The sequence below is a fragment of the Triturus cristatus genome, chromosome 7 (genome assembly GCF_964204655.1).
Source record: "Triturus cristatus chromosome 7, aTriCri1.1, whole genome shotgun sequence".
Lineage (NCBI taxonomy): Eukaryota > Metazoa > Chordata > Amphibia > Caudata > Salamandridae > Triturus > Triturus cristatus.
In genome coordinates this window covers 1291062319-1291087209 of record NC_140590.1, presented here as the reverse complement: position 1 = coordinate 1291087209, position 24891 = coordinate 1291062319, and the positions used below count along the sequence as shown (strand labels likewise).

General features: G+C 43.7%; 1 protein-coding gene across 3 annotated transcripts in view; it reads left to right on the top strand.

Annotated features, from left to right (window-relative positions):
• The window catches only part of LOC146811915 (sulfotransferase 1C4-like), a 763876-nt gene extending 753619 nt beyond the window's left edge, over positions 1–10257 (top strand). For all 3 annotated transcript variants that reach the window (XM_085618879.1, XM_085618878.1, XM_085618880.1), the window contains exons 7-8: positions 5333–5513; positions 7867–10257. In XM_085618879.1, the coding sequence (XP_085475005.1) occupies positions 5333–5513; positions 7867–7979 (294 nt within the window). In that variant the 3' untranslated portion in view covers positions 7980–10257. The remainder of the gene's footprint in view (positions 1–5332; positions 5514–7866) is intronic.
• The last annotated feature ends 14634 nt before the right edge of the window (positions 10258–24891 follow it).

Below are 24891 nucleotides of genomic sequence, written 5' to 3'. Positions count from 1 at the left end.
TTGAATGGTTTGGTGTGCGTGTGTATTAAATGTGCCCGTCAATAGCTACCCATGTTTGTATAAATAAACGACAAGGGTGTCTACTTGGAGAGTACCCACCCGCAGGGGCGCCGGGATTAGGCACGGTAGGGCGTCAGACACATCAGAGCTTCACTAGCGGTGTAGATACATTCCACGTGGATTTATTGTATGCATAGTCGCCTTTTAATGAATATCACGCAAATCGTCATGGTGATAGGTACATACGGTTTGTCCAGCATGTCCTAGGTGTTTCTATAAATATATATATTTTTTTAAATAATAAAAAACAAAGGCCGGCCCCGGGGGATGGGGTCCCCGGGGCCATAAGTGGCCTGAGGAGGGGGGCAACGCAGTCCCCCTCCTAAAGAATAAAAAAAATTAAAAAAGGCCATGGGTTGGGGTCCCCGGGGCCGATTAAGGCCTTGGGAGGGGTGCCACGCGGCCCCCTTCCAAATTAATTTTTTTCAACAAAAAAAATTAGGGTGCAGGCCCTGGGGGATGGGGTCCCCAGGGCGAATAAATTAGAAAAAGAATGGGGGCCACACAGCCCTCATTCTTAAAAAAATAAAATAAATAAAAGACCTGCATCGCGCCGGAGGCCACGCCTCCTCCTTGCAGCACTCTGCAAACACGCCCCCTGGCCAGTTGTAAGTTGGCGAATTAATTCCCCTTCAATACTGAGGGTCCCTGAGGGCCAACTAGCCCAACAGGTATCTCCAGTATGCGCCAGGGAGCTGTGTTGCAGACAGGTGTTCTGAGGCCATGCCCCTTTTTATACCTCTATGCAACGCAGCTCTGTGGTGCGTACTGGAGGGACCTAGTGAGCTAGTTTGTCCCTAGGGACCCTTAGGATTCAAGGGGACTTAATCTCTCAACTTAGAACGGCCACAGGGCGCGTTTACAGAGTGGTGAAGGGAGGGGACGGAGCCTGAGTTGACGTGTGCAAACACGCCCTTTGGTGCGTTTTAAGTTGGGGAAATAATTCCTTTCCAATCCTGAGGGACCCTGGGGGCCAACTAGCCCACCAGGTGCTTCCAGTAAGCGCCACTGCTCTGCGTTGCAGAGAGGTGGTACAGGCCGTGCCCCTTTTTACACCTCTCTGCAATGGCGCTTACTGGACATACCTAGTGGGCTATTTTGCCCCTAGGGACCCTCAGGATTCAAGGGAACTTAATCTCCCAACTTAAAACGGCCACATGGCGTGTTTACACAGTGGTGAAGGGAGGGGACGGGGCCTGAGGTGACGTGTGCAAACACGCCCTATAGCGCGTTTTAAGTTGGGGAAATAATTCCCCTTCAATCCTGAGGGCCCCTGGGGGCTAACTAGCCCACCAGGTGCTTCCAGTAAGCGCCACTGCACTGCGTTGCAGAGAGGTGGTCTAGGCCGTGCCTCTTTTTACATCTCTCTGCAACGCAGCTCTGTGGCGCTTACTGGAGGTACCTAGTGTGCTAGTTGGACCCTAGGGACCCTCAGGATTCAAGGGGACTTATTCTCCCAACTTAAAACGGCCACAGGGGGGCGTGTGTACACAGTGGGGAAGGGAGGGGACGGGGCCTGAGGTGACGTGTGCAAACACGCCCTGTGGCGCATTTTAAGAGGTAGTTTTAATCCCCTGCCCTATTATATACTAGGGGCTTACAGAGGAGGTCATGCTAATCACAGGGGGACCCCAACGCATAGTGTTCCCTAGTGTATGTAGGTTTTTTCACTGTTTTCTGAGTGTCTTTTAACATAGTACTGTCTCGAGGACTGGTAAGTCAGACTCAGTTACCACCAGTATCCGTCTGAAAAAGTTGAGGGTACAGGATGATTTTGCAACAAGGCTTCTTTCTACTCTTCTGTTTGTTCTTTCTGTACGTTATTCTTCTTCCTGCACTTTTCTTCATCTTTGAGGACTTCTGTTGCTTCTTTCTGCATTTAAAAAAACTTAGACATTCACTGAAGAAACCATAGGTTTCAGGGGCGTTATAGTTAGCTGGACTTTTCACTCGTACAAAACCATTGAAATTCCCCCGTTATAGTTAGTTCAGCTAATTATAACTCGCGCGCCCGCAGTGCACTGCTGATGATGTCACATATTACATCCCTCATGACATGGTCAGTGACATCACTCATGACATCTCAAATGACATCACTGATGACATCACTGATGACATCATCCTTGTGATAGAGTGGCAGACCTCCTCTCCCCCTAATATAACCTTTGATACACACATTCAAAAATAGAAACTAAAATTTTCAAAACAATGGACATACCAATACCAGTTACAACAACCTATTCAGTAATTCTAAGATCCACATACACATACACTCATTCACCAACAGTCATATACAGTCACTCATACATGTACTCACTCATCATATGTACTCATACACCTATACATCCTGTTACACAATGCCACTCCTCCATAGAGTTACTCACACACATAGTCACTCATGCTAATAAAGAATAAAACATACATTTACTTGCATATACAGTTATACACACACCACCACACTTACTTCTACAGAAACTTACACATACTTAGTCTTTTAAAAAATCACATACTTATTCATACAGGAACTCTTCCAATCTCTCACATATACTTACTTATATACACCAATAGTCACATATACTAGTTTAAAACATATGTAGTTACTCATAAAGACACTATTGAGACAGTCATTCACTCACTAACACACCCATGCACACACTCATCCACCCATACAGTTCTGCACACATGCTGTCTTCAACACATACAGTGAGTCACTCATTCATGCACCTATGCACTACGTAATACCCCCACCGAACCATACAGACACTCAGACACTCAAAAAACCAACTAATAACCTATATAGACACTCATGTAACTACTCACCAACCCATGCAGCCACTTATACACAAAGTGAGAGACTGATACAGATATTTACATATTTAAACATTACTCACTAAGCCATGTATTCACTAAGATACACTTAATCAGTCAGTTATACAATCAATTTTTCAAAAACAAATCATCCATTTAGACACTTATATACCCATTTATTCTTCCATCAACCTTGAGATATACATATATAAAACATATGTAATTTTCAGAAAAACACACATTCACTGGATGATGTCATCAGTGATGTCATCAGTGATGTCATTTGAGATATCATCAGTGATGTCATCAGTGATGTCACTGACCATGTCATGAGTGATGTAATATGTGACGTCATCAGCAGTGCATTGCAGGCCCGCAAGTTATAATTAGCTGAACTAACTATAACGGGGGAATTTCAATGGTTTTGTACGGGTGAAAAGTCCAGCTAACTATAACGCCCCTGAAACCCATGGTTTCTTCAGTGAATTTCTAAGGTTTTTTATATGCTAATTCCTAACTATAACGTGCCTGAAACCTATGGTTTTTTCAGTGAATATATATATATATGCACACATTTACATGGCAACATTTACATACCCTTAGCAATGACAGCACCTCTATCCTGTGCCCCCTGCCCCTCCTCCTCACTCTGTCTCTTTGCTGGGAGCAGACAGCAACCTCCTTCTGTGCTGCCTGGAAGAAACCGATAAATACACAGAGACGTCTGCGAAAGGGGACCATAGCTTTCAATTTTTATTCATAGGATGGCCTGACCTTATTCCCAAAAACCGGGACATGTTTTAAAATGAACCAAAGTGTCAGGACACCTGGACAGTCCTCTGAAAACCAGGACTGTCGGGGTAACCCCGGACATCTGGTCATTCCATGATAGGGCCCGACCTCTTGGGGAGACCACAGACGTGTGACACTGTCAGGATCATTCTGCAGGAGATGAGATCATCGGGGGAGTAATATGCTTTAAAAAAATATATAGGCAAACAGCAAGTACCAGATCCAGTCTCAAACTGATCCGCCACCTGTTTTGCGGACCCAGCTTGCCCCTGCAGGTCATTGGAGCAGACCGCAGAGATACGCACTTTGATTGTTTTTCCCCTCAAACGTGCTGCACCTGCTGTGAAAAGTGGGCCGTGCCACAACAGGGATTGTGCGATCAGTGAGTACACAAGGCTGACTAAGTTTATATGCAAGACAAAAGAAGCAACGCTCTACAAGCAGGCCTCAGAGATCCTAATATTGTGCATGCACTGTAGATCCAGTACAACAGAAAAACATGGGAACTGCACAAATTTAAAGGTCTCAACACTCAGTGGTGATCAAAAAGTGTGTACAGCGACAAACATTTGACCACCACTACATCAAGCATCAAGCCACAACTACATCACTGCCACTAGATGTAGTTCAGCTACATCATCAAGATAAGTTTTTAAATTAATTTTACCAGTACAACCGCCCCACTACATAGACCTAACCCTCAACCTGCATCAACCTTTTTAAAAAACAATGTAGTCATAATTCTTTTTTTCCTAATTGTAACCCTATGTGTGTGTAGTTTTACGTGTGATACTTAAGCTAACCTTTTGTACATTTAGCTAAATTCAAATTAAGTTATTAGCGTAATCCTTTAATAAATTTAATAAATTAACCCTAGCCTTTAAAAATATGTAATTTAATAACCCATTTCTAATATTTAAATAGCTGTCATTGTGTGTTTAATTCAGTGAATAACCTGGCCAGAAACATTACATGTATTTAATTTTGTTTTAATAACCAAAAGTTAACCTTTACATTGATGTATTTCGTTTATACTTTTTTATTAAATACCCACATTTTAAATAAGTGAACATGGTATAACTGCGTAGGAATCCCCTTATTCTGCTTTATTATTTTAAATATATTAAAATGTTCCAATAATTAGATTCAATGTATTTCTTTAATAATACCCCCAATTTAATTATGTTACTTATACTGACTTATGTAGTGATTGGTGTCATAGTGACTTCTGATATAGATTTAATGATGAAAAGAAGCCGTTCTAGTGTAAAGTGCCAAAAAACTCTGTGTCTTCACATAAGGGGATATAGAATAAAGATTCCTTACATTCAAACTACTGCACGAAGTGAGTTAGTAGCCCTAGAGCAAAAGTAGAGTAAGTGTCTCTAATGTAGGACCCAATTGAGACACAATGGCATGAGACAAGAACATGAAACTATCAGAGGTTCTTCTTAAAGTGGAAACATAAATGACAACCAATTGGCCAGACTTGGTTAATACAGGCATGCCCTCCTGGAAATAGTTGTGCTGTAGTTCAGGTAATCAACCGCCTCAGCTTCCTCCAGAAGTGCCCTGTAACTGCCCTACAACTGCATCAGTGTTATCTGTCATTTATCGTGTTCTGTTTTCATTGACACTGCCATGTCTACTTTTCCTCTTCACCAACCTTCAGGACCCAAAGCGTGAAATTAAGAAGATTTTGCAGTTCTTGGGGAAGGATCTTGGGGATTCGGTTCTTGAAAAGATCATTCACCACACTTCCTTCCAGGAAATGAGGAAAAACCCAATGACCAACTATTCCTCCATTCCCTCATTTATTCTTGATCACTCCATCTCACCCTTCCTCAGAAAAGGTGTGTAACTCTTGCTAGTGCTCAGATGATTTTAGGGCATTGTGAGTTGAGTTGCTGATGTCTTACCTCATTAGTTCACTTAGCTGTATAATGTACAGAATGGGGAGGGATATGTTAATTGAGATTCACATTTACACAAGACTACTCGAATCATAACGTAGGTTTACCACTTTTGAAAGTGGCGCCCTTTTTGCTTTTCATGAAGTATATATGTGATATTTGTATGTCACAAACCTAGTTAAAAGGAAGCAGAGCGCTGTACAAGGTCAAAAGCAAAGGTACAGTTAACAAGTAATTAAAGAGGCAGTTGATTTGTGGCCTGTTTCTGCATCATGATGTGTTATTTAAGAGGTGTGTCTTCAACTCCTTCCCGAATAAAGTTAGAGATGGAAAGGTCCACATGAATAGGGTAGTGTTCCAGATCCTGGGTTTTTTAGACGGAAAATGTCTTGTTTGTTTATCACACATGTCTCCAGTATGATGATGTTCTGGTATTGGGTGTTCTGACAGCTACCAGTAGTTGTCAGCTTGTTTGACAGATAGAGTGGGATTAGGTCATTAATGTTTTGGAAATTATTCAGCTGGTTTGGAGGATGGTGCAGGGAAAGGGAGCCAGAGGAGTCCCAACAGGATGGAGGTGGTGTGAGTATTTCCTCAGGCCTTTTGTGACACATGATGTATTGTGTAGGATGCCCTGAAGGGGGCAAGTGTGGAGTCAGGGAGTCCAAGGAGCAGGGCATTTCCATCATTCAGAAGAGAAAACATAAATCCTTGTAACAGTAGTTTTAAAGTCTCTCTGTGGGCAAAATTGTTTTACCTTCTTTGGTAGAGAGCTGGTACCAGTCTGTCTTTGTTTTATTTGGAATGTGTTCTTTGACGGTGAGGCTGGTGTATAGGGTGCATCCAAGTGGCTTGTCCTTGGGTGAAAGTTGGGGTTCAAGGTTCAAATCATTGAGCCAGATTTTTAGTATTTCTTGCCTGTTTTTCTTGGCAAATAACAGAACTTCTGTCTTGGTGGGGTTGAACCTTAGGTAGGTGCTGGACATTCAATTCTGGATGAGATGCAGTTCTGCTTGAGGCACTGGATGCCTGCACTGGATGACAATTTCAAGCAGAATTATCTATCATGAGCATATTGGTGAATTTAGTGATGTTTATTGGTGAGTAGAGCCTGAGGAACTAAATGTAAAGGTTGAAGATGTCAGGATGGAACTGGGGGCGATGCAGGCCGTGATAGAGAGCTTCTGGGACCTGAAGGTAGCCAAGTGAATGAACTGGTGGTAGTTGGAAAGTTAGGAGGAGAACCAAAGAAGGATGTTGCCAGTGAATCGCATTCACAGGTTGAGGGTGAGGTTGAGGGTGCATGGTCTACTGTGTCAAAAACAGCTGAGAGGCCCAACAATATCAGGAGTCAGAGGTCATCTTTGTATGTGGGCCAATGGATATAACGTAGCTGTCTCAGTACTGCAGTATGACCTAAAGTCGGATTGGTAGTAACGCAGGAGGTGGCTGGTGTTGATATGATTTTGGAGTTGAGCATGACGGCTGTTTTGATCTTGCCTATGAATGATAGACGAGTGATTGGCTAGTAGCTGGCAAGGTCATTGGGATCTAATATTTCTTTAGGAGTGTAAGGATCTGGTCTTTCTTGAGAACTAACATGTCATGAGTGGAAATAGTATTAACAACGGTAAAGGTTAGAAAGCTTGTCTGGCAAGAGCTTTGATAAAGAACAAAGGTAAGATATTACCTTCATTTTGAAAGGGGCTTTAAGGGAGTTGAGTGTTGGAAAGGTCTGTGAGATGTAGGACTTAAAAGGATGGCCAATGCAGAATGCTACAAGAAGCGGTCGATCTGAGAGGAGAAGCAAGCTTGTGTTGTTGATGTTGGTCCTTTTCTATTTTCTTCACTGAAGAGGTTGATGGCATTCTGCTTGTCTGAGGAAGTTCCAAAAGAAGGGACTGCTAGAGGTTGATGTGGTACTTAATTGTCTCGAAGATTGCTCTGTGTCTGTCTGCAGCTCCATTGATGGTGTTGTTATAATAGCTTTGGTAGATGTGAGGAAATGTCTGTGTTGTGAGAAGGGGCTTCAGTAGTGTGAGGTTTGTGGGGTCTGGATGGCCTCCATTTCTTTTTCCATTTGTTGTCCGAAGGTCTTACTAGTACTATGGTGCTGAAAGTTTTCGCTCCCACTTGTGTGTTTGAGCATGAGTATAGGTGGTTTTCCAGAAAAGTGTTGCAGTGTTTTAGAAAGGTGTTGACCTCTGATATGGAATTGGAATGTGGAGGTATGAGGTGAATTTTCTGAAGTGTGAATAAACTGTTCCTTCTCTCTGCTTTTTCCATGCTTCAGGGACCATTGGCGACTGGAAGAACCATTTTACGGTGGCGCAGAATGAGAGATTTGATGAAGACTATGAAAAGAAGATGTCTGGGACGTTGCTTAAATTTCGCAGTGAACTCTGAGGCAAAGAACAAAGATTGAAGCAGAAGTGTCAATATACCTCCTCTAGCTATTCCTTCAGTATGGGTGACTGAGATACAAACTACAATCTCAAATCTATTTACCGCAAGGTTTATGATCTCTCAAATGAGTTATTTTGCACTTTCTGTCTCTAGGTCCCACTCTACTTTGAGTCAGAAAGAGTGTTCTAAGTGCATCTAGATACCAGCTTTTCACTACAAAAAATGATACGCAGCTAAGATGAAAACAATGAAACACAAGTTGCTATATGACTGGGTTGTCCGGCGTACTTATGTGAGAGCTAGATCTTTCCCAGATTTGCAGACTGTCTACATAAGGTAGGATTACATGCAATTAATCTAAACGGAAATCATTTTGATTATTCCTAAATTCTGATGTGGATCCCATTCTTCTGGACGTAGGTTGAAAATCTGATACAATCAAGAATTCTATCTGTTAGTTAGAGCATGTTTTTATGATGGCAGCACCATCCTCACAGGTCTGAGATTCAGTAGTGTACATGAACTTCCCAGAAAGAAAATCAACCAGTCTATCAGCATAAAGGCAACACAAACCCCTTGGGCTAATTAGCAGCCCATAGGAGTCTACAAAGGGCTGGAGTGCGGTAGGTAAAGATGATGACCCTCTGGGCCCACCCCGATACAACATCTGGCAGAATGCGGGAGCCAGACAGTTTGGCCTCCTTGGCCATGTCCAGCATTTTTGTGAGAGTCCTTTGACATCTAGCAGCTTATCCTGACACGATTTTTGTGAGGACCCCTGTGACATCTAACAATTTATCCTGACACTACCGACAGGATGGTTGGTGCCCTTCTTTGAGTCCCTAATGTACTTCCCTAGAAACCTGGCCATTCTGGTGTCGATCTCTGGGGTCAGGGTGACTTTGCCCGACTAGCATGGGCGTGGGCACTCTGCTGTTAGGCAGGCTCTCTCGCCTTTTCTTCAGGGGCTTACGTAGGCTGGTGGCCACGTAGTTAGATACCTTCTCCGCCAGTGACCATTCAGGGGAGCGTGGGAGTTGGAGATTCTCTGGGTCCAACATGTTGGTGGTAGAAGCACCTGCTTCCTGAGTGGTAGATTGAGGCGCTAGGGGTGGAGTGTCCAGATACAGACGCCACGGCCTGGATGGGCCCGCGTTATCATTGGAGTCCCCATGGGAGTCATCATAGTCCAGATCCAGGGTGCATGACGGGGAGGCTGTGCCCTCGAGGGGAGCGCCTGATGGCTCTGCAGGTTCCTCCTCAGACCCCAGGTGTGATAGGAAGGCTTTGTTTAGCTTGTCAAAGGCATTCATATCAACACCAAGTCATGTTTGCGTTTTGCCGGGCATTGATCCAGGTGATTACAGTCCTTCCCAGCTAGCTGTTGAGGGCCTGGGGCGGGCGTTGCACTAGGCCGTAGTTTAGAGGGCCTGGGAAGATGCAAGCGAATTGCATGAGCTTCTGCTCAAGAGTTTCAACAGCCAAGGCCACCGCCTAGTGGATAGAGGTGTCAGATGCCTCACAGGACTCATCGCACAGTGGCAGGATGGAGAATGACTCCTCCTCCATATAGAAACCGTGCACTTATTATCCCAGGAAAAACTGCAGCTTCTAGCAGGCTTAAGGATGTGGTGCTGGAGCGAGCAAGCTAATTTTAAGGTCCAGAGGCAATGTAGGGGTCTAGAATGGGACAACACATCCCTTGAAATCAGTGGGGTTGCAGGCCTGGGCTCTGTCCCGGGGGTTCTGCGCACGGACATAGAGTGAATAGCCTGCTGTGAGGGAAAGAAGACAGAATAACGAGCATGATGCTCCCTCCGGAGCGAACGTTGCGCTTTATAAATACCCCCTCAAATATCAAATATCAAAATGTTGGGCATTGACACTGCTTTTGAAAATCAGTTCAAGAGCAGGCCGGACATAGCGCTTCCAAACTGCTCAGGAGGACCAAGTCTCTGAGGTTGGCGCTAGGCCTACTATGGCCGTTTGACAGCGAGCCAACTGTGGCGCATCGCGATGCTCATCTGGAACCAGAGCGTCACTTGATCACCCACTGGCGGGCAATCTGCTCCATTCACTCTTAACATAAGTCTACAAGAATGGATAATATGTGATTTTACCACCTTACAAACCTCATCATCTTTTGTAACATTTCCTGTACAGTGATTTACACAATTGTATGATTTATTGTACCTGTGTGTGACGTAAAGCACTTTGTCACCCTACACTGGAATGAATAACACTTTAAAAGAATTAAATAAAAAAAATACAAAAGCCATTTAAATTAATATTTGTATAATTGCTCATATAGACAGATACATCTTGCATTCTTACAGTGCAAGAACATCTCTTACATAGGGAGATGAACAAAGTAAAAATCCTGCCTCCAAGTCATAGTTTCTCTTATAGCCAGGAAATCACTGACGTCCCATGTTATGTTATGTTATTTAGATCTTGATATAGCACACGACTCATCCCCGTAGGGACATCTCGGCTCGAGATCGGCAGGTAGATGTAGTAGAAGCTGAATTAGAACAACCAGGTTTTAAGGTGTTTTTTTAACGTTAGATAGACTTGAGCATGCATGGATAAACAGGGGAAGTTTGTTCCAGTGGTACAGGCCAAGGTAAGAAAAGTCTCGGCCCCCATGTTTAGCTGTGTGGATACACCGGGGACATTAAAAAAACTGATTGCAGAATCGCAGCTTCCTGTTCGGAAGCTAGGGAGTAAGTCTGTTCTGAAGCTATTTTGGGCCACAGCCTGACATGGATTTATAGGTCAGGCAGAGGAGTTTAAACAGTGCTCTCTTACAGATGGGGAGCCAGTGTAGGGCTCTGAGCGTGGGGGCTGATGGGGTCCTTGGAGGCAGGCTGTTTACCATACGGGCAGCGGTGTTTTGGACATCTTTCAGTTTTGATGGAAGGGATTTTTTAGAGGTTAGGTTTAGAGAATTGACATATTCTAGGCAGCTGATGATTAAAGCTTGGGTGAGTGTCTTCCGGAAGCTCAGCGCAAGCCACCGAAAGATTTTCTTAAGGAGGCGCATAGTACCAAAGTAGGTCCCACATATGGAGGTGATCTGGTCCCTCATAGATAGTTGGTCGTCCAAAAGTATGACCAGGTTCCTAGCAGTGCTACTGGGCAATGGGGCAAGACCAAGTTCTACTGGCCACCAATCCTCTGTCCAGTAGAGATGAGCTTTGCTAAACAAAAGGATCTCTGTCTTGCCCTCATTAAGTTGAAGACAGTTGAGGGACATCTAGATGGCAATCTTTCTCATGCAGACAGAAAATCTCTGTTTGACATTCTCAGTGTCTTGCCCAAATGAGATGACCAGCTGAGGGGAGACTGCCTAAGAAAATGTCTCAAACCCGTAGGACTTAACTATTTGAGCTAAGGGGGCTATTTAGATGTTAAAAAAGTGTAGGGCTGAAGGAGGAGCCCTGAGGAACCCCCTTGTCCAAAACTGTGTGGACCCTATGCTTAAAGGAAGTCCATCACCCAGTCAGGGTCAGATCCCTGGATACCTATCTGATGGAGACGCTGCACCAGGATGGAATGTGAGATGGTATTGAACACTGCCAATAGATCAAGCAGGACCAGCATGGCAGGGTATCTGACATCCAGGGATAGTCTAATAGTGTCTACTTCTGCAAGTGGAGCAGTCTCTGTGCTGTGAGAGGGCTGGAAGCCCGATTGAGAGATGTCTAGCAAACTACTGCTCTCCAGGTAGCCAGAGAGCTGTTTGTTGACATGGGCCTCCAAAACCTTGCCGAACAGAGGGAGGGGTGATTTGGGACAATCATTAGTTGGGTCCTTTGGGTTTGAGTTTGGTTTCTTCAGGATAGGTGGTTTGGGTCAGGGATTGGTTGCACAGTGCTGTTATAGCAGGAGCGAGAAGAGGGGGAAAGAACTGTAATGACCTGTGGAGGACAAGGATCGGAAGGGGACCCCGATTTGGCTTTAGCTATCAAGACACGCATCTGCATTTGAGGAATAGGCTCAAACCTTTGTAGTACCACTGAAGCAGAATTTTGTGGTAGGTCAGTGGTGCTAAGGTCAGTTGATGAATTAATCGTGGAAGTTAAACTGTTATAGCTGTTGTCAATATTTGTTTGAAAATGGATAGCCAAGTTGTTGCAGAAATTCTGAGATGCCGGAATAACAGAAGAACATGCCAGGGGTTTGACAAAGGTATTTGCGATTTTAAATGATTCCTTTGAGGAGTTGCCTACCTGATCTATTTTGTTGACAATATGTTGTCTGCATGCTATCTTTATTTTGGCATGATAAGTGCATAATGTACTCCAGAGTAATCCATTTCAAAGGCCTTACAGATAGATTGATTCTGGGCTGTTGGTTTACCGGGGAGTGTCGGGATCGAGATTTGAAAACTGATCAAAAAATTATCAGTCCAAGTTAAAAGCTGTGGGGTGTCAACTGGAGATAGCCTGACAGTAGAGAAAATTAGGTTCTAGAGTATGCTCAGCTGAATGTGTGGAGCTGGTCCTAGTCAGGTTGTTATATTTCATATAGGTAGCCCAATATAGGTCCGGGTAACATCATAACCCTTTACCTACATTTTCTCCTATACTACATACATAACGGATTTGAAGGACTGACCTTTTTCCTAGTTATGATACTACACACAGTATGTAGGGGTTTTCCCTGAACACTGGCCTCATAAATTATGCATGAGGATTCTTAGATTCTTGGAAACTCAGCAGGACAACCATCTCCTGCATAATAACTATGTATAAAGTTTATACCCAACGTCATCCTAGGTCCGACACTGGTACAGCATGGTAGAACCCCTGGGGACACCTTAAGGGTATATAAACGCCATATCTTGCTGATATAGTCAGAGGAGATCAGGACTTCCCAGCCAACACCCTAACACAAGATGCTGAGGTTCCTGCATGCAGATACTCCAGCTCGCAGTCGCTTGACATCCCTTGCGGGGTGTTCAGCTCAAGACCAGAACGGGGTCCAGAAGTCTCACATCAGGTAATGGGGTTGGCTTAATCCTAGAGGGATTCTTGGCTTTACACCTACTCACATGCTAGCTACACTTGGGTACATCTAGTTAGGGTTGCATTGCATGAGTACGCATTCTAGTGCCATGTATTTTATATACATGCCTGTATTAATGATTTTAGCAAAATGGTAGAGACCTACAATCTGTTTACTTTCTTAGTGCTTCTACTCTTTTATGTATGCTACTGTCTACTGGTGATTTCAGTGCACCTATTTTACGCTAGAATAACGACTGTTCAATAAATGGCAATTGAAAACGTACCAAACGTTTATTCTGTGTATCTGTCTGAGAAAAAGTGAGCACGAGTGACTGAGCGCCCCCTTCCCAAGTTTTCCCCAAGCAGTCCGGACCCACCATCAAGGGCAATTATTAGAGCATCAGCACCCAATTGAGACCCACAATAGGTTTGACTGTCTTTCCACATTAATCGGTGTGGACTGACTAAAGACAACTGATTATATAAGTGGGGAGAATCAGAAAGGATCTGCAACTCTTTTAGGGCATGGGAGGGGGCCAGATACAGAGATAGATGAGGCCTCAGAACCCTTAGATCTTTTACGACCTTCTATCGCTGGCGACACCACAGCACTGCAGCCACTATCTGCAGTGGCTAAGACCCCTGCGGCAGCGCCTATGGTTCTTTATTGGAATGTAGCTGGTTTACGCCATAAATGTACTATGAGCGAATGGTCTGATTTTACGTCTAAGTTCCACTTTCTTTGTTTACAGGAAACCTGGGCAGTGGATTCAATCCATCTTTTTTTTGAGTTTATAAAGCTTTATTGAATATAATAGACCAAGTAAAACATCAATACAAAAGAAAATCATTAGGCAGCAAAATATAACAATAGAAAAGATAGAATCCTTACAAAACTAACAAACGCCTTAAGGGAAATAATGGATATACTTATGAAAAAAGCTTTTTAAAGGTATTATATTTAAGGGGTAGGGAGGGGCAAGAGGAGGAAAAGGAAGGAAGGAAGGGAGGGGAAGGAATGGAGGAAGATATTCCATATGCAGAGTAAATATCTTGTACTTAACATAAATTAATAAATGCATATATAAGAAAAACTGTATGCTAGTCATGAATAAAGTAGGGCACAAAAACAAGATATTCATGGGACAATTTGAGAAAGAAAATTAGTTAAAGGCAACCATAACAAATCTTTTTTGATCAACAGAGGTACAGTGGTAGCAAAGGCACGGTCAAGCCTGTGATGATGGCACAATAAGTTCCACCAAGCATTATATGAAATCTTTGAAGTGTCTTTCCAGTTGGTTGTAATAATCTGTAAAGAAATGGCAATATACAGATCTATAAACTTGCGCACATTGCATTGAACATTCCATATAGGTGCAGCACCACCCAGAAAAATATGGACAATATCAAAGGGGTGATCAGTAGCTAATATCTAATTTAATTTTGACCAAATACGAGACCAAAGGGATTTAACTAATGGACAATGAAAGAACATATGCAGAAAATCACTATCTGCATAAGGGCACGACCAACATGTTTTAGAGTCAATTAATTTGAAATTATGCAAATCGGAAGGGGTGAAAAAAAGTCTATTATAAAAAAAGTACAAAATCTGTGTGGTACTAGCAGAGCGGGAAACGGTGTGCAACTTAGACCATAAAGATTTCCAAACCTGAAGGGGAAATTCCTGGGCTAGATCCTTTTCCCAAGAAAGTTCAAGCTTAGATTTGACTCTGTCAGCAGAGGGGCGGGAGAGTAATTTATAAATAGCAGCGGCTTTTAGAGGAGTAAAGCAATCTGGTAGTGGGTGAAGGGCTGTGTCAGTATTGGGCAAAGAGGCGTTTTGAGAGATAATGAAGGCTAAGGAATCTTTAAGTAAGGCATACTGAGAGGAGTATGCATTAGAAAGATGAAAGGAGGCACGAATATCGGAGAAGTCACGCTAAGTAAATGATCATAGGTAATGATACCTTTATCGATCCATTCTTTCCAGAAAAGCGCTCTGTGATTTATCTTTACAGATTTGTTATACCAAATCGGAGTTAAGGAATGAAACTCTGACTGCGAGAGGGAGGAGCGAAACACCGAGAGAGCAAGTGCTTTGGAATGTTTAAAGATGGGGGTGAGAAAGCGCCGCGGGGAATGAGATAAGCGAGTGGCCGTAATAAATGAAAAGGGTGTAATTTGCGCAAGCTCTATTGAGCTCCAAGCTGTTAGGGGAGGGTCAGAAGAATCAGATAGAAAAGGCCAAATTTGTTTCAAAGTAAAGGCCGAATGGAATCGAGAGAGATTGGGAAAGTTAACTCCACCTAAATCTTTGGGTTGCTGTAGACGAGAAAGAGAGATCCTAGCTTTGCGATTATTCCATGAAAATGATATGAAAATACGGTTTATTGTTTTAAAAAAATAGAGTGGAAGGGAAATTGAAAGCATAGAGAGATAGAAATTAACAATAGGAAGAAGCATCATTTTAATAGTTGCAAGCCTCCCCCACCAAGATAAAAAAAAGGGGGGACCAACTATCTATGAGGGAAGAGAGCTTTTTAATTATATCTTTCTGGTTAAGCTTAACAGTTTCTCTAATAGTGTTAGTATAGAGAATACCCAAGCATTTAATGTTACTAGAATTCCACTCAAAGCCAGAGCCCTGAAACATATGAGGAAGGCAAAATGTATTAAGGGGGAGAACCTCAGATTTATCTACATTAAGTTTATATCCAGAAAACAAAGAATATTCTTGCAGCAAAGAAAACAGTGAAGGTAAAGAAGTAGTCGGGTTAGAAATGTAAAGTAAAATTCAATCCATCTTAATGGTTTTAAAACCTTTCATAGTCCAGCAATACAGTCCAATCATGGGCGACCTAAAGGGGGCTTGTGTATCTACGTGTCAAAAAATCTGGCGCCGTTAAACATTACAGAGATTGCCACAAGAGTGTTCTACCAAAATTTTTCCCTCAAAATTTCTGTATATTGAACTTTGGCCATTGTTAACTTTTACAATAATGCTTGCACATCGAAAATCATCAAAGTTCTCCATCAATTAGATCACGATCTGGAGAAAGCTTTCCACAATAACTGTAGGGATCCAATTATTTTATGGGGCGGAGATTTTAACATACGTCTATACCCACAGTTATCTAACAAGGTATGTGGTATGACATCTCCTGATAACTGTGACATATCCCATTTCCTTCACTCGGGGTACGGGGATACTTTGAATGATTTACTATTTAAACACAACTTGTGGTTTTGTAATGAAGTCACCTGTACACCAGTTACTGTGAGGAGCACCTATAACGACAGGGGTGAGAATAGTGTGATAGATTTTTTATTGTTTCTCCAGCGCTATTCAGCACTGGTTTCAGACTTTTTTATTCATGACATAGCGATTAGTGATCATTTCCCCCAAAGTGTTGCACTGAATCTTGACCTTAGTGTACAGTGGGGTGATGCTCAAAACGTTACCGCATTAGAGGAGATTTTTATTTGCCGTCATAATGGGTATGCGCTAAGATGGTCCCTGGTGGATCCATCTAATTTTTTAGCAAAACTGATTCATAAAGAAAGGGAGGCTGTTGAAGCATGTCTAGATGAAACTATGGAGATATACAAATTTATTTTAGCGTTCAATCGCATAAAAAAGGGCATTGGTGAGGGGCTCCTCGTAAACCAGAAAAAAGCAAAGGCAGCCCATTGTGGCTGGTTTGATTCAGTTTGCAAAAAAACCCACAGAAATTTAAAACTGACTTTAGCTAAACAACCGAGATCTGTTAATGAGGTCCAGGAATGTATACTAGCATATAAACTAGCCATTAGACAACGGAAAATAACCTTGAAGGAGGAAACGTGGAGCAGACTACTCGAAGCTAGTCTGACCAATGACAACATCACGTTTTGGCGTGTCTGTCAGGTTCTGCCAGACGAAGTCCTCGGGATTGTGCCGATGCTCTAAGGGGTCCACCTCTAAACTGCCCCAAGTCCGAAGATCAACAAACTCGGACTAGTGGGATAGTTAAGTGGGGGAAGGAAAGGATGGGAACTGCAGGGAGGGAGACCTGAGGAAACACAAGAACAGTAATTAGTCCTAACTGCCTAGCCACCACACCCGCCTTGCTTGTTTACCTCTAGCTCCACCTTTTGGAGACCCTTCTCCCTACCCGAAAGAAAAAAGGCGGAAGGCTGGTACAGGAAGAGAGGTGAGGATGAAAGCACACGTCCAACCCAACTGCTAAGAAACGGAAGAGAAGACATACAGTAATTACACCTCTAGATATACAGGGTAGGACCTACTATTCATTGCCCTAGTTCCCTTCTCCAGACACCTACCCCTGAGTAAGGACGGCTAGCAGAGATGTGCGGACGATCGGCTATCGCCACACCCTTTCACAACTCTCTCTCCTAGTGAATAAATAAACACAACGAACAACGTAAAACAGGGTCTGATTAACAGACATGCATTATCATCGTTGGCATCATGATTCTCCCCAAGAACATGGAAATACTGGTCGAATCAGCTCTTGATGCAATCAGTACACGATTTTAACACACTTGTCTCAAATGAAACATTCAAAGTTTAACGGGAGGTTCCCATCCTAAGACCTTGGGAGGTGGTAGAGAATATATGAATCTCTACAGTGCATTAGTCTTTCTCTTCCAGAGCCTTTAAAGTACTGGCTCAGCAACAGAGAACAAATGCTAGCAAGCCTGTTAATTCACTTAACAACTCGCTCCCCTGCACGAGACGCCAGCCGGCACTCTCACCAACAGAGGGGCGATATCAGCAAAGGCAGATATAGAGCGGACTGGGCACTCTAGCAAAGGCACCTTGTACACGGATATGTCTCTCCGCACGAGATGCCCGACAGCAATCTCACCAACGGAGAAACCGGAAGCTAAACACAGGCTTAGCGGAACACTGGAATCAACGGAGGAGGCTATGGCTCGTTATAGTCCCTCTGCATTAGACGCAAGCCTGCAGTCTCTCCAACAGAGGAACTCTCGGCAAAACCCGCTCTCCTCCTGAAGACCAAGTCTACAGGAACATTGCTCACGGTACCGCTCAACGCCGGGAAGACTTTGCCCACGGAAGGATCTCCAACGGCAGCAGGATCCAAAAACCATCCGGAACTTGAATCAACGGCCCCGCTGTATCAGCGAGGAACTCCTATATCTGGGTTTGTGCGTAGCGTTGCTCACGTGGGACGTGCTGACGCTACGCATGCAGGGAAAGGTAGTTCGGGCAAGGAGCGCTACACTTCCTGATAGCGCCGGCTACGGGAGGCCGTCAGTGTTTACCGGGATCACTTTGTGACAATGTCATTAATTCTCCTTCCTATAATTCCCCAGACTACCCTCGAGCTGAGATAGCTATTATAAAGGCGGCATGGATAGCACATTTTACCAATTTGTATTCTTCTAAGGAAGACATGGTGACTCCCCCTTCTATTGTTCCTTTTGCTTCCAATCATTCTGGGCCCGCGTTTCCATCTAATGTTTCCATTTCTATGCTAACTTTGAATGACCAGAAATATCCGGAATTCTCCTTGGATGAAGTCGTTCTGGCACTGAAAGCAAGTAAGGGGGTAAAGCCCCGGGGGCCTGATGGGATCCCTATTGATTTTTTAAAATCTAATATCGACCTCTGGGGTCCCATCCTTACCCTGTTCTTCAGAGACTGTTGAGGACAAGGATTTTTACCCACTTGGCCTGAGTCTTATTGTCCCTATATTTAAGAAGGGTGACCGTAACAATCCATCACAATACAGGCCAATTTCTCTTCTGGATTGCTTAGTAAAGGTGGCTGGTCGGATTCTTTTAGGCCGACTGCAGGACTGAGCAGAAACTAACAATATCCTCTCGGACCTGCAGTATGGTTTTAGGTCTGGGCTTGGGACTGTTGAGCAGGCCATTAATCTGGACCTACTTACTGGTAAATACGTACATATAAAAAGAGGCAATCTGTTTGTAGTTTTTGTAGATTTATCCTCAGCGTTTGAATTTGTGGCTCATGATAAGTTATGGTCAATCATGGCTAACATGGGCGTGGACTGCACAATTGTGAATTTTCTTAGAGATCTGTACGCCCAAGGTCGAGGTAGAGTTCGCTACGGCCTTTTTGGTAATTGTACCAGATCATTTAAAATAGGAAGAGGGGTACGCCAAGGATGTGTACTGGCCCCCTTCTTGTTTAACCTTTACCTCAACAGCGTAGAAGAGACACTGGCAAGCAAGTGTGCGGACCTACCAGAGGTGGGACATCGGCCAATACCAGCACTCTTTTATGCCGATGAAGCGGCACTAATTGCCCGCATTCCACTTGCCCTCCAGCATCTAGTTGACGAGTTGGCCCAGTCCATGCAAAACCTTGGCCTAAAAATCAACATCAGTAAAACGTTTGCTATGAAAATTGGGAACAAGAATTACTGATGCCGTGATATCTCTATTGAGGGCTCTAAAATCCAGTTCACAGCAACATTTTCATATCTGGGAATTGTGTTTAGTCAAGCGGTTAACTGGCCAGGGGCAATTGAATCAAGGCGGCTTCATTTTGTCAAAACGATAATGGCTCTATTAAACTTTGCTAGACAGCTTGGCATTGAGCATCTGAAGGAGCTGATGACCATCTATAAGGCCAAATGTAGACCTACTACTATGTACGGATCTGAGCACTGGGGGTATGGGAAGATTGATACTCTCCAACTTGAGGAAAACGCCTTCTTAAGGAATGTCCTTGCTCTCCCGAAAAGTAGCTCAACCTATGTTTGTCACGCTGAACTAGGAGTCCCGCACATAGCAGACCTTATCAGGATACAGCCAGTTCTTCTTTGGCACAAAATGTGGTCATCCGAACACACCTCTTTTAGTCGAGCCGTAATTGCTGATTGTTTAAAATCTACTTACGCTCTCAAAATCCCTTGGCTTAAATTTGTGCTCAAGTTCCTGACAGACCTCGGTCTCTCCGAGTTTTTCTACCACCCCAAGAACCTAATTACCGTGCAAAGGAAAGCCTTAAAATTAAAATGTGTATCCCTCTTAGAGGAAACTAGATCATCTTCCGAAATCGTGAAACCTTCGGTGTTGAGGAATCAGATGATCCTGACTAGTTATTGCATGCAACCGTACTTAGCTAAAGTGTATAATTCGCGCCACAGGTTTGTGTTGACCTGTTTCCAGTTGGATATTTTCCACCGTTTAATTTGTTTCCCTACTGTTAACAACTGGTCATCTGACCTGGGGAAATGTCCTTGTGATGACACCTCACCACAGACTACCATCCATACTGTGCTTTTCTGTAAATATTTTTCCGGGCTGAGAAAGAAACTTATTAAACCTTTGTTGTTACAGTTAGGCTTTGTGCAATGTTGCCCAGCTTTTATGTACCTAATTTATATACATGTGTAGTAATGTCACGATTTCAGCTGGCTGTTATTAACTACAGAAAGGAGTTGTAAATAGCATTTGTATGATCACGCAGTTAACAACTTTTAAATGATAGCCTGTTGCATACAATTTTTAACTTTTATTCTGGTTTTTAAAGATTTGTAATGGATGTATTTTGTAGCTTTTATGATTCACTTTGTGACTTCGAATTAAGCTTATTTTGATTGATTGATTGACTGAGCGAAAAATAAGTCACTGTTTCCACGGTCCTGAGGGATCAGGGTTGGCATGTTCGATAGTTGCCAAAAACTGTTCTGTCCTTGGTAAGAGGAGGTGATAGTGGCTTTGCGAGCTAGCTGGTACACAGGCCAACATACCCAGTGGGGGTGTCTGGAATCAGTCTGGACACCAGTCCCGCAGTGTATGTTTTCTAAACACCCAGATCCTATACAAGGTTTATGGCACCGACAACGTTGGTATTGGCACTTATTTAACAGCCAAATATGAGTAGTTCAGTCGTGCTATTCTCAGAGACCCCTACTCACATTTTCCCAGAGACGTCTGGAGTGGGAGGAAATAAAATCTGCCGCAGCTGAGTAGGAAGATTCCTATGTATTGGCTGTTGGTTTAATCAAGCTTCAAGGATACGGTGTTCCTGTTGTGCATAACACCTTATCTCAATTCCCTTGAAACGCTCTCCTTTCTAAAAATAATGACTGGGCAGGGGGACATAGATGAAGAGAATGCACTAAACTTCACAACAGAGGAAGATGATGCCAATGCAATACAAATTGCAGAGAATGTTAGGAATGCCGTCACCCTGAAACTAGTAACATACGGTGTTACAATTAAGGGTGGGCCAGAGACCTTCGTGATTGAGGCACACAAATCATATAGAACAGAGGTATTCTGTTCATGGATTAGATTCCCGCAGGCAAGTGCACAAACAAAAATATTCCATTACTATGTCGAAGATGGCATACCAAATGAATATTGTCCATATGAGGACACTGAAATTCCACTCACTTACCACAAAAATGTATACTGGTTTAAAGGCGCCCTCCCCCATACAAGAAATAGAGTAAGACTCGGTCCCCTCGAAAGAGACGGAGAAACATGGCCAGGGCTCGCGGCCTACACACCACATCCTGACATTGACACAATGCCAGGAGGAGACTTACTCGTACAGCATAAAGAATTGATAAGACTTTACAGAAACATGACACAGTTTGTGATGAGAACGCTCACACTACAGCCAACACCGGCTACTATACCAGGACCAGTCCAAACTCTTACAACCAAAATTACACCACAAACATTACAAGCAGTAATTGGAAACATTTCCAGTAAACGTTAGCAAATGCCATTCTGAATAGCTAAAAAAATAACACAGCTGGAGGCGGTGTTTCCACACACTGGTCCTAAGGAAAAGCATAGAATACTGATGATTTGCTTGCCAATAGGGATAGCTCCCTCTAAAGAGGATTGTACTTCTTGGGGTACAGTCTTCGCTGCAATATATACCAGGACTCATGGTATCCCTTCTTTAGCGGTAATACCAGATGTATTGAGACAAATACAGAATGAGTACGGAGCGGAGCTTGCTCTAAACTTATGGAGGAAGTTGCTAAATAACTTTGCCTAGGTATCAGCGATAATATTAGCAAATATTAAAGGGAAAGCAGCATCAGTGGCAATACGCCAATGTCTGAGAGATTTCACTCCATTACAACAGGAGACAGAACTAACTAAAATAATTAAAACTGCTTATGCAGAATTAGGTAGAGACAGTCTGAGAGCTATATCTGTACAACCTCAACAAGTGGGAGGTACAAATAAAGAACAGGCAAGGCAAATACCGGTTTCTTCAAAGAAGAAATTTGACAATAACAAACAGCAAAAGAACAGATCTCAGTCCAGGGGAAGGTCTGCTCAACAGGAGCCCCCGGAAAGGAGATATAATCTTAGGAATAGAAATAACATAAAAAAACCTGACAGGTATCAGGACACTAATACATGTTCCTCTCATTTCTTTCAGGGTTCATCAAAAAACTCAGAGAGGGAAGGACGATCAGAACAGAGACAATAAGAGCGTACAAAGCTCAGAGACAGGCAATGCACTTCGGACTACGCCTCCAAGAAAGATGAAAAGCCTAAAGCAAAACCTCATTTCAAAATGAAGAAGGTAGCGGGTCTAAAAGTTAGACAGGCCCAGAATTCTGAGGACTCAACTACTGAACCAGGAATGGGCTCTGATGATGCTAGACAGCGCAGCAGAAGTAACAATAGATCGCCGGAACCTGATGGAATTTCTGCTGACAGCGGAGTTGAGTGAATATATCAGGGGGGAAACACCTGATACTAGGGTGAGTGTCCCACACAAGTTACAAGAGATAACACTCCAAATGGAGGGGAACAAGCATGGACAAGTGAAAGGTCTCTTTTGGGAGAACCTGACTTCTGACTACAATATCCTATTAGCAGAAAGAGATTGGCCGCCTACTATTGTTATGGAATGCCCAAAGGGAGAAGCTGTAATTTTTCCAGCTTTCTCCGACGTAGGGGCTCATTAGGAAGGCGTAACAATCGCCACCACCGGGCCGGCGGTGGCGATCGTTCTGCCATCTTAATGTGAAATACCCCCCGCCATATTATGATGGCGCTGGGTATCACGGCTGATGCAAAGTCCGTCCGCCGGTTGGCAGTCGTTACGATTGCCGGCCGGGCGGAGCAGGGCCACTAATATGGTGGCGGTGCCTAGCAGGCACCACCAGCCATATTAGGATGTGGGTGGTTTAAAGGCCTTTCCATGGCGGTGATGCCGCCATGGAAAGGCTGGTGGGGATTGGCTGTGGGGGCCTTTTGTGGGCCCCCTGGGGGGGGTGCACATGAGGGGTACCCATGGTACCCCCCTGCAGTTCCCTGCACCAAGTGTCAGGCACCGCACAAAATCCTAATTGGGCCGGTGGGACCGCCGCACATCTGGCGGTCGGTCCCATCACAGTTATGATGGCAGGCAGACTCATTTCCGCCCGCCATCATAATGAGCCCCCAGTCCCCCATACACCTAGAACATACATATGTACAGGAGTCAGCGGTAGTCCTTGCTCTAGTGTTATACCGCCACCACGTTGGGTGGGATGAAGATTAACCCCACCACGTAATTCCACAACTCCACAAAGACAGTATCCTATAAAACAGGAAGCTAAAAAACAGGTCAGAAAGATCTTAGATCAACTTGAATACCAAGGTGTAATTGAAACATGCACCTCATCAATGAATAATGCTTCGTTTACCATAATAAAACGATTCATATCGTCTAGTTTTAGATTATAGACTCTTAAACTCATGCACGAAAATATTTGCAGTTCAGAATGCACACAGTGCGCATTAACGAATAACATTGTGCAGAAAAAATACAAACAATATTAGATATCTCAAATGCTGTGGGCAAGATGGCGTCCGCTGGGCCGGATGTGTAAGCTGCAAGCTCCCGGTCCTCCCCTCTCAGCTATGGTCAGAGAGGGGGGGTGCATACCGGGTAGCAGGGGAGCTCCGATCACAAGATCTGTGGGTCCTATTGCACTGCTATCGAGAAGGGAGGGAATAGGTGGTGGGTTCTTTGGAGGGGTGGTTTGGGGGGAGGCACAGCGGAGTGGTGTGGTGTTGGAGAAAAAGGATCAATCCATAGCAAAGCAAGTGGGGCTACTCTAGTTGTTTAAAATTAATATGAGAGACATATATTTGGACAAACACTGGAGCAAGGTATGGGGTTAGGACGACAGCACTAGGGATACACATATGTTCTTTTAACATCTGTGGTCTGAACAATAGTGGCAAAAGTCAATGATTAGCGGCAGACATTCTGTGCCTACAGGAAACACATATTTTATGGGGCAAACATAGGGCACTAAATGAACTTGGATATACATTAATTGAGGCATCTCGGCAGACTACCACAAATAGGGGAGTGGATATCCTAGTGCAAAAGGGGATTCATCGTACGGGGAGGATACTGGCTGATAATCTTGGTAAATGGGTTATTGCGGAATGCTCGGTGGGGGCCGCTAAGGTTGTAATATGTACAGTCTATGTATCGAATTTTGATGAGACAGTAATATTAGAAGGGTTGAATGTTGAGCTGGCATTATGGTGTACCACCTTGATACTATGTGGGGACTTTAGTATTCACCTGGGTGGTCAGGATTTGGGGCTAAACTGCAACAATTATGGGGGCCGAAAATCTAAGGTGTTTAAAGCACTGCGGCAGTTAGTTGTTGGCCATGGATTGGTTGATGTGTGGCACACCCTGAACTATCCAGACACAGGATATACCTTTTATTCACACCCCCACCAAAAATGAGTCTGGCTCGACTATGTTTTCATGTCAAAAGCACTCACATCAGGGGTAAAGATGCAGGTCTGGCCGAGGATTACGGTGGACCATGCTCCATTATTGTTGGATATATTAGTAAAAATACTCCAGCAAGATCCTTTTCTTTTGACAGGAAGCT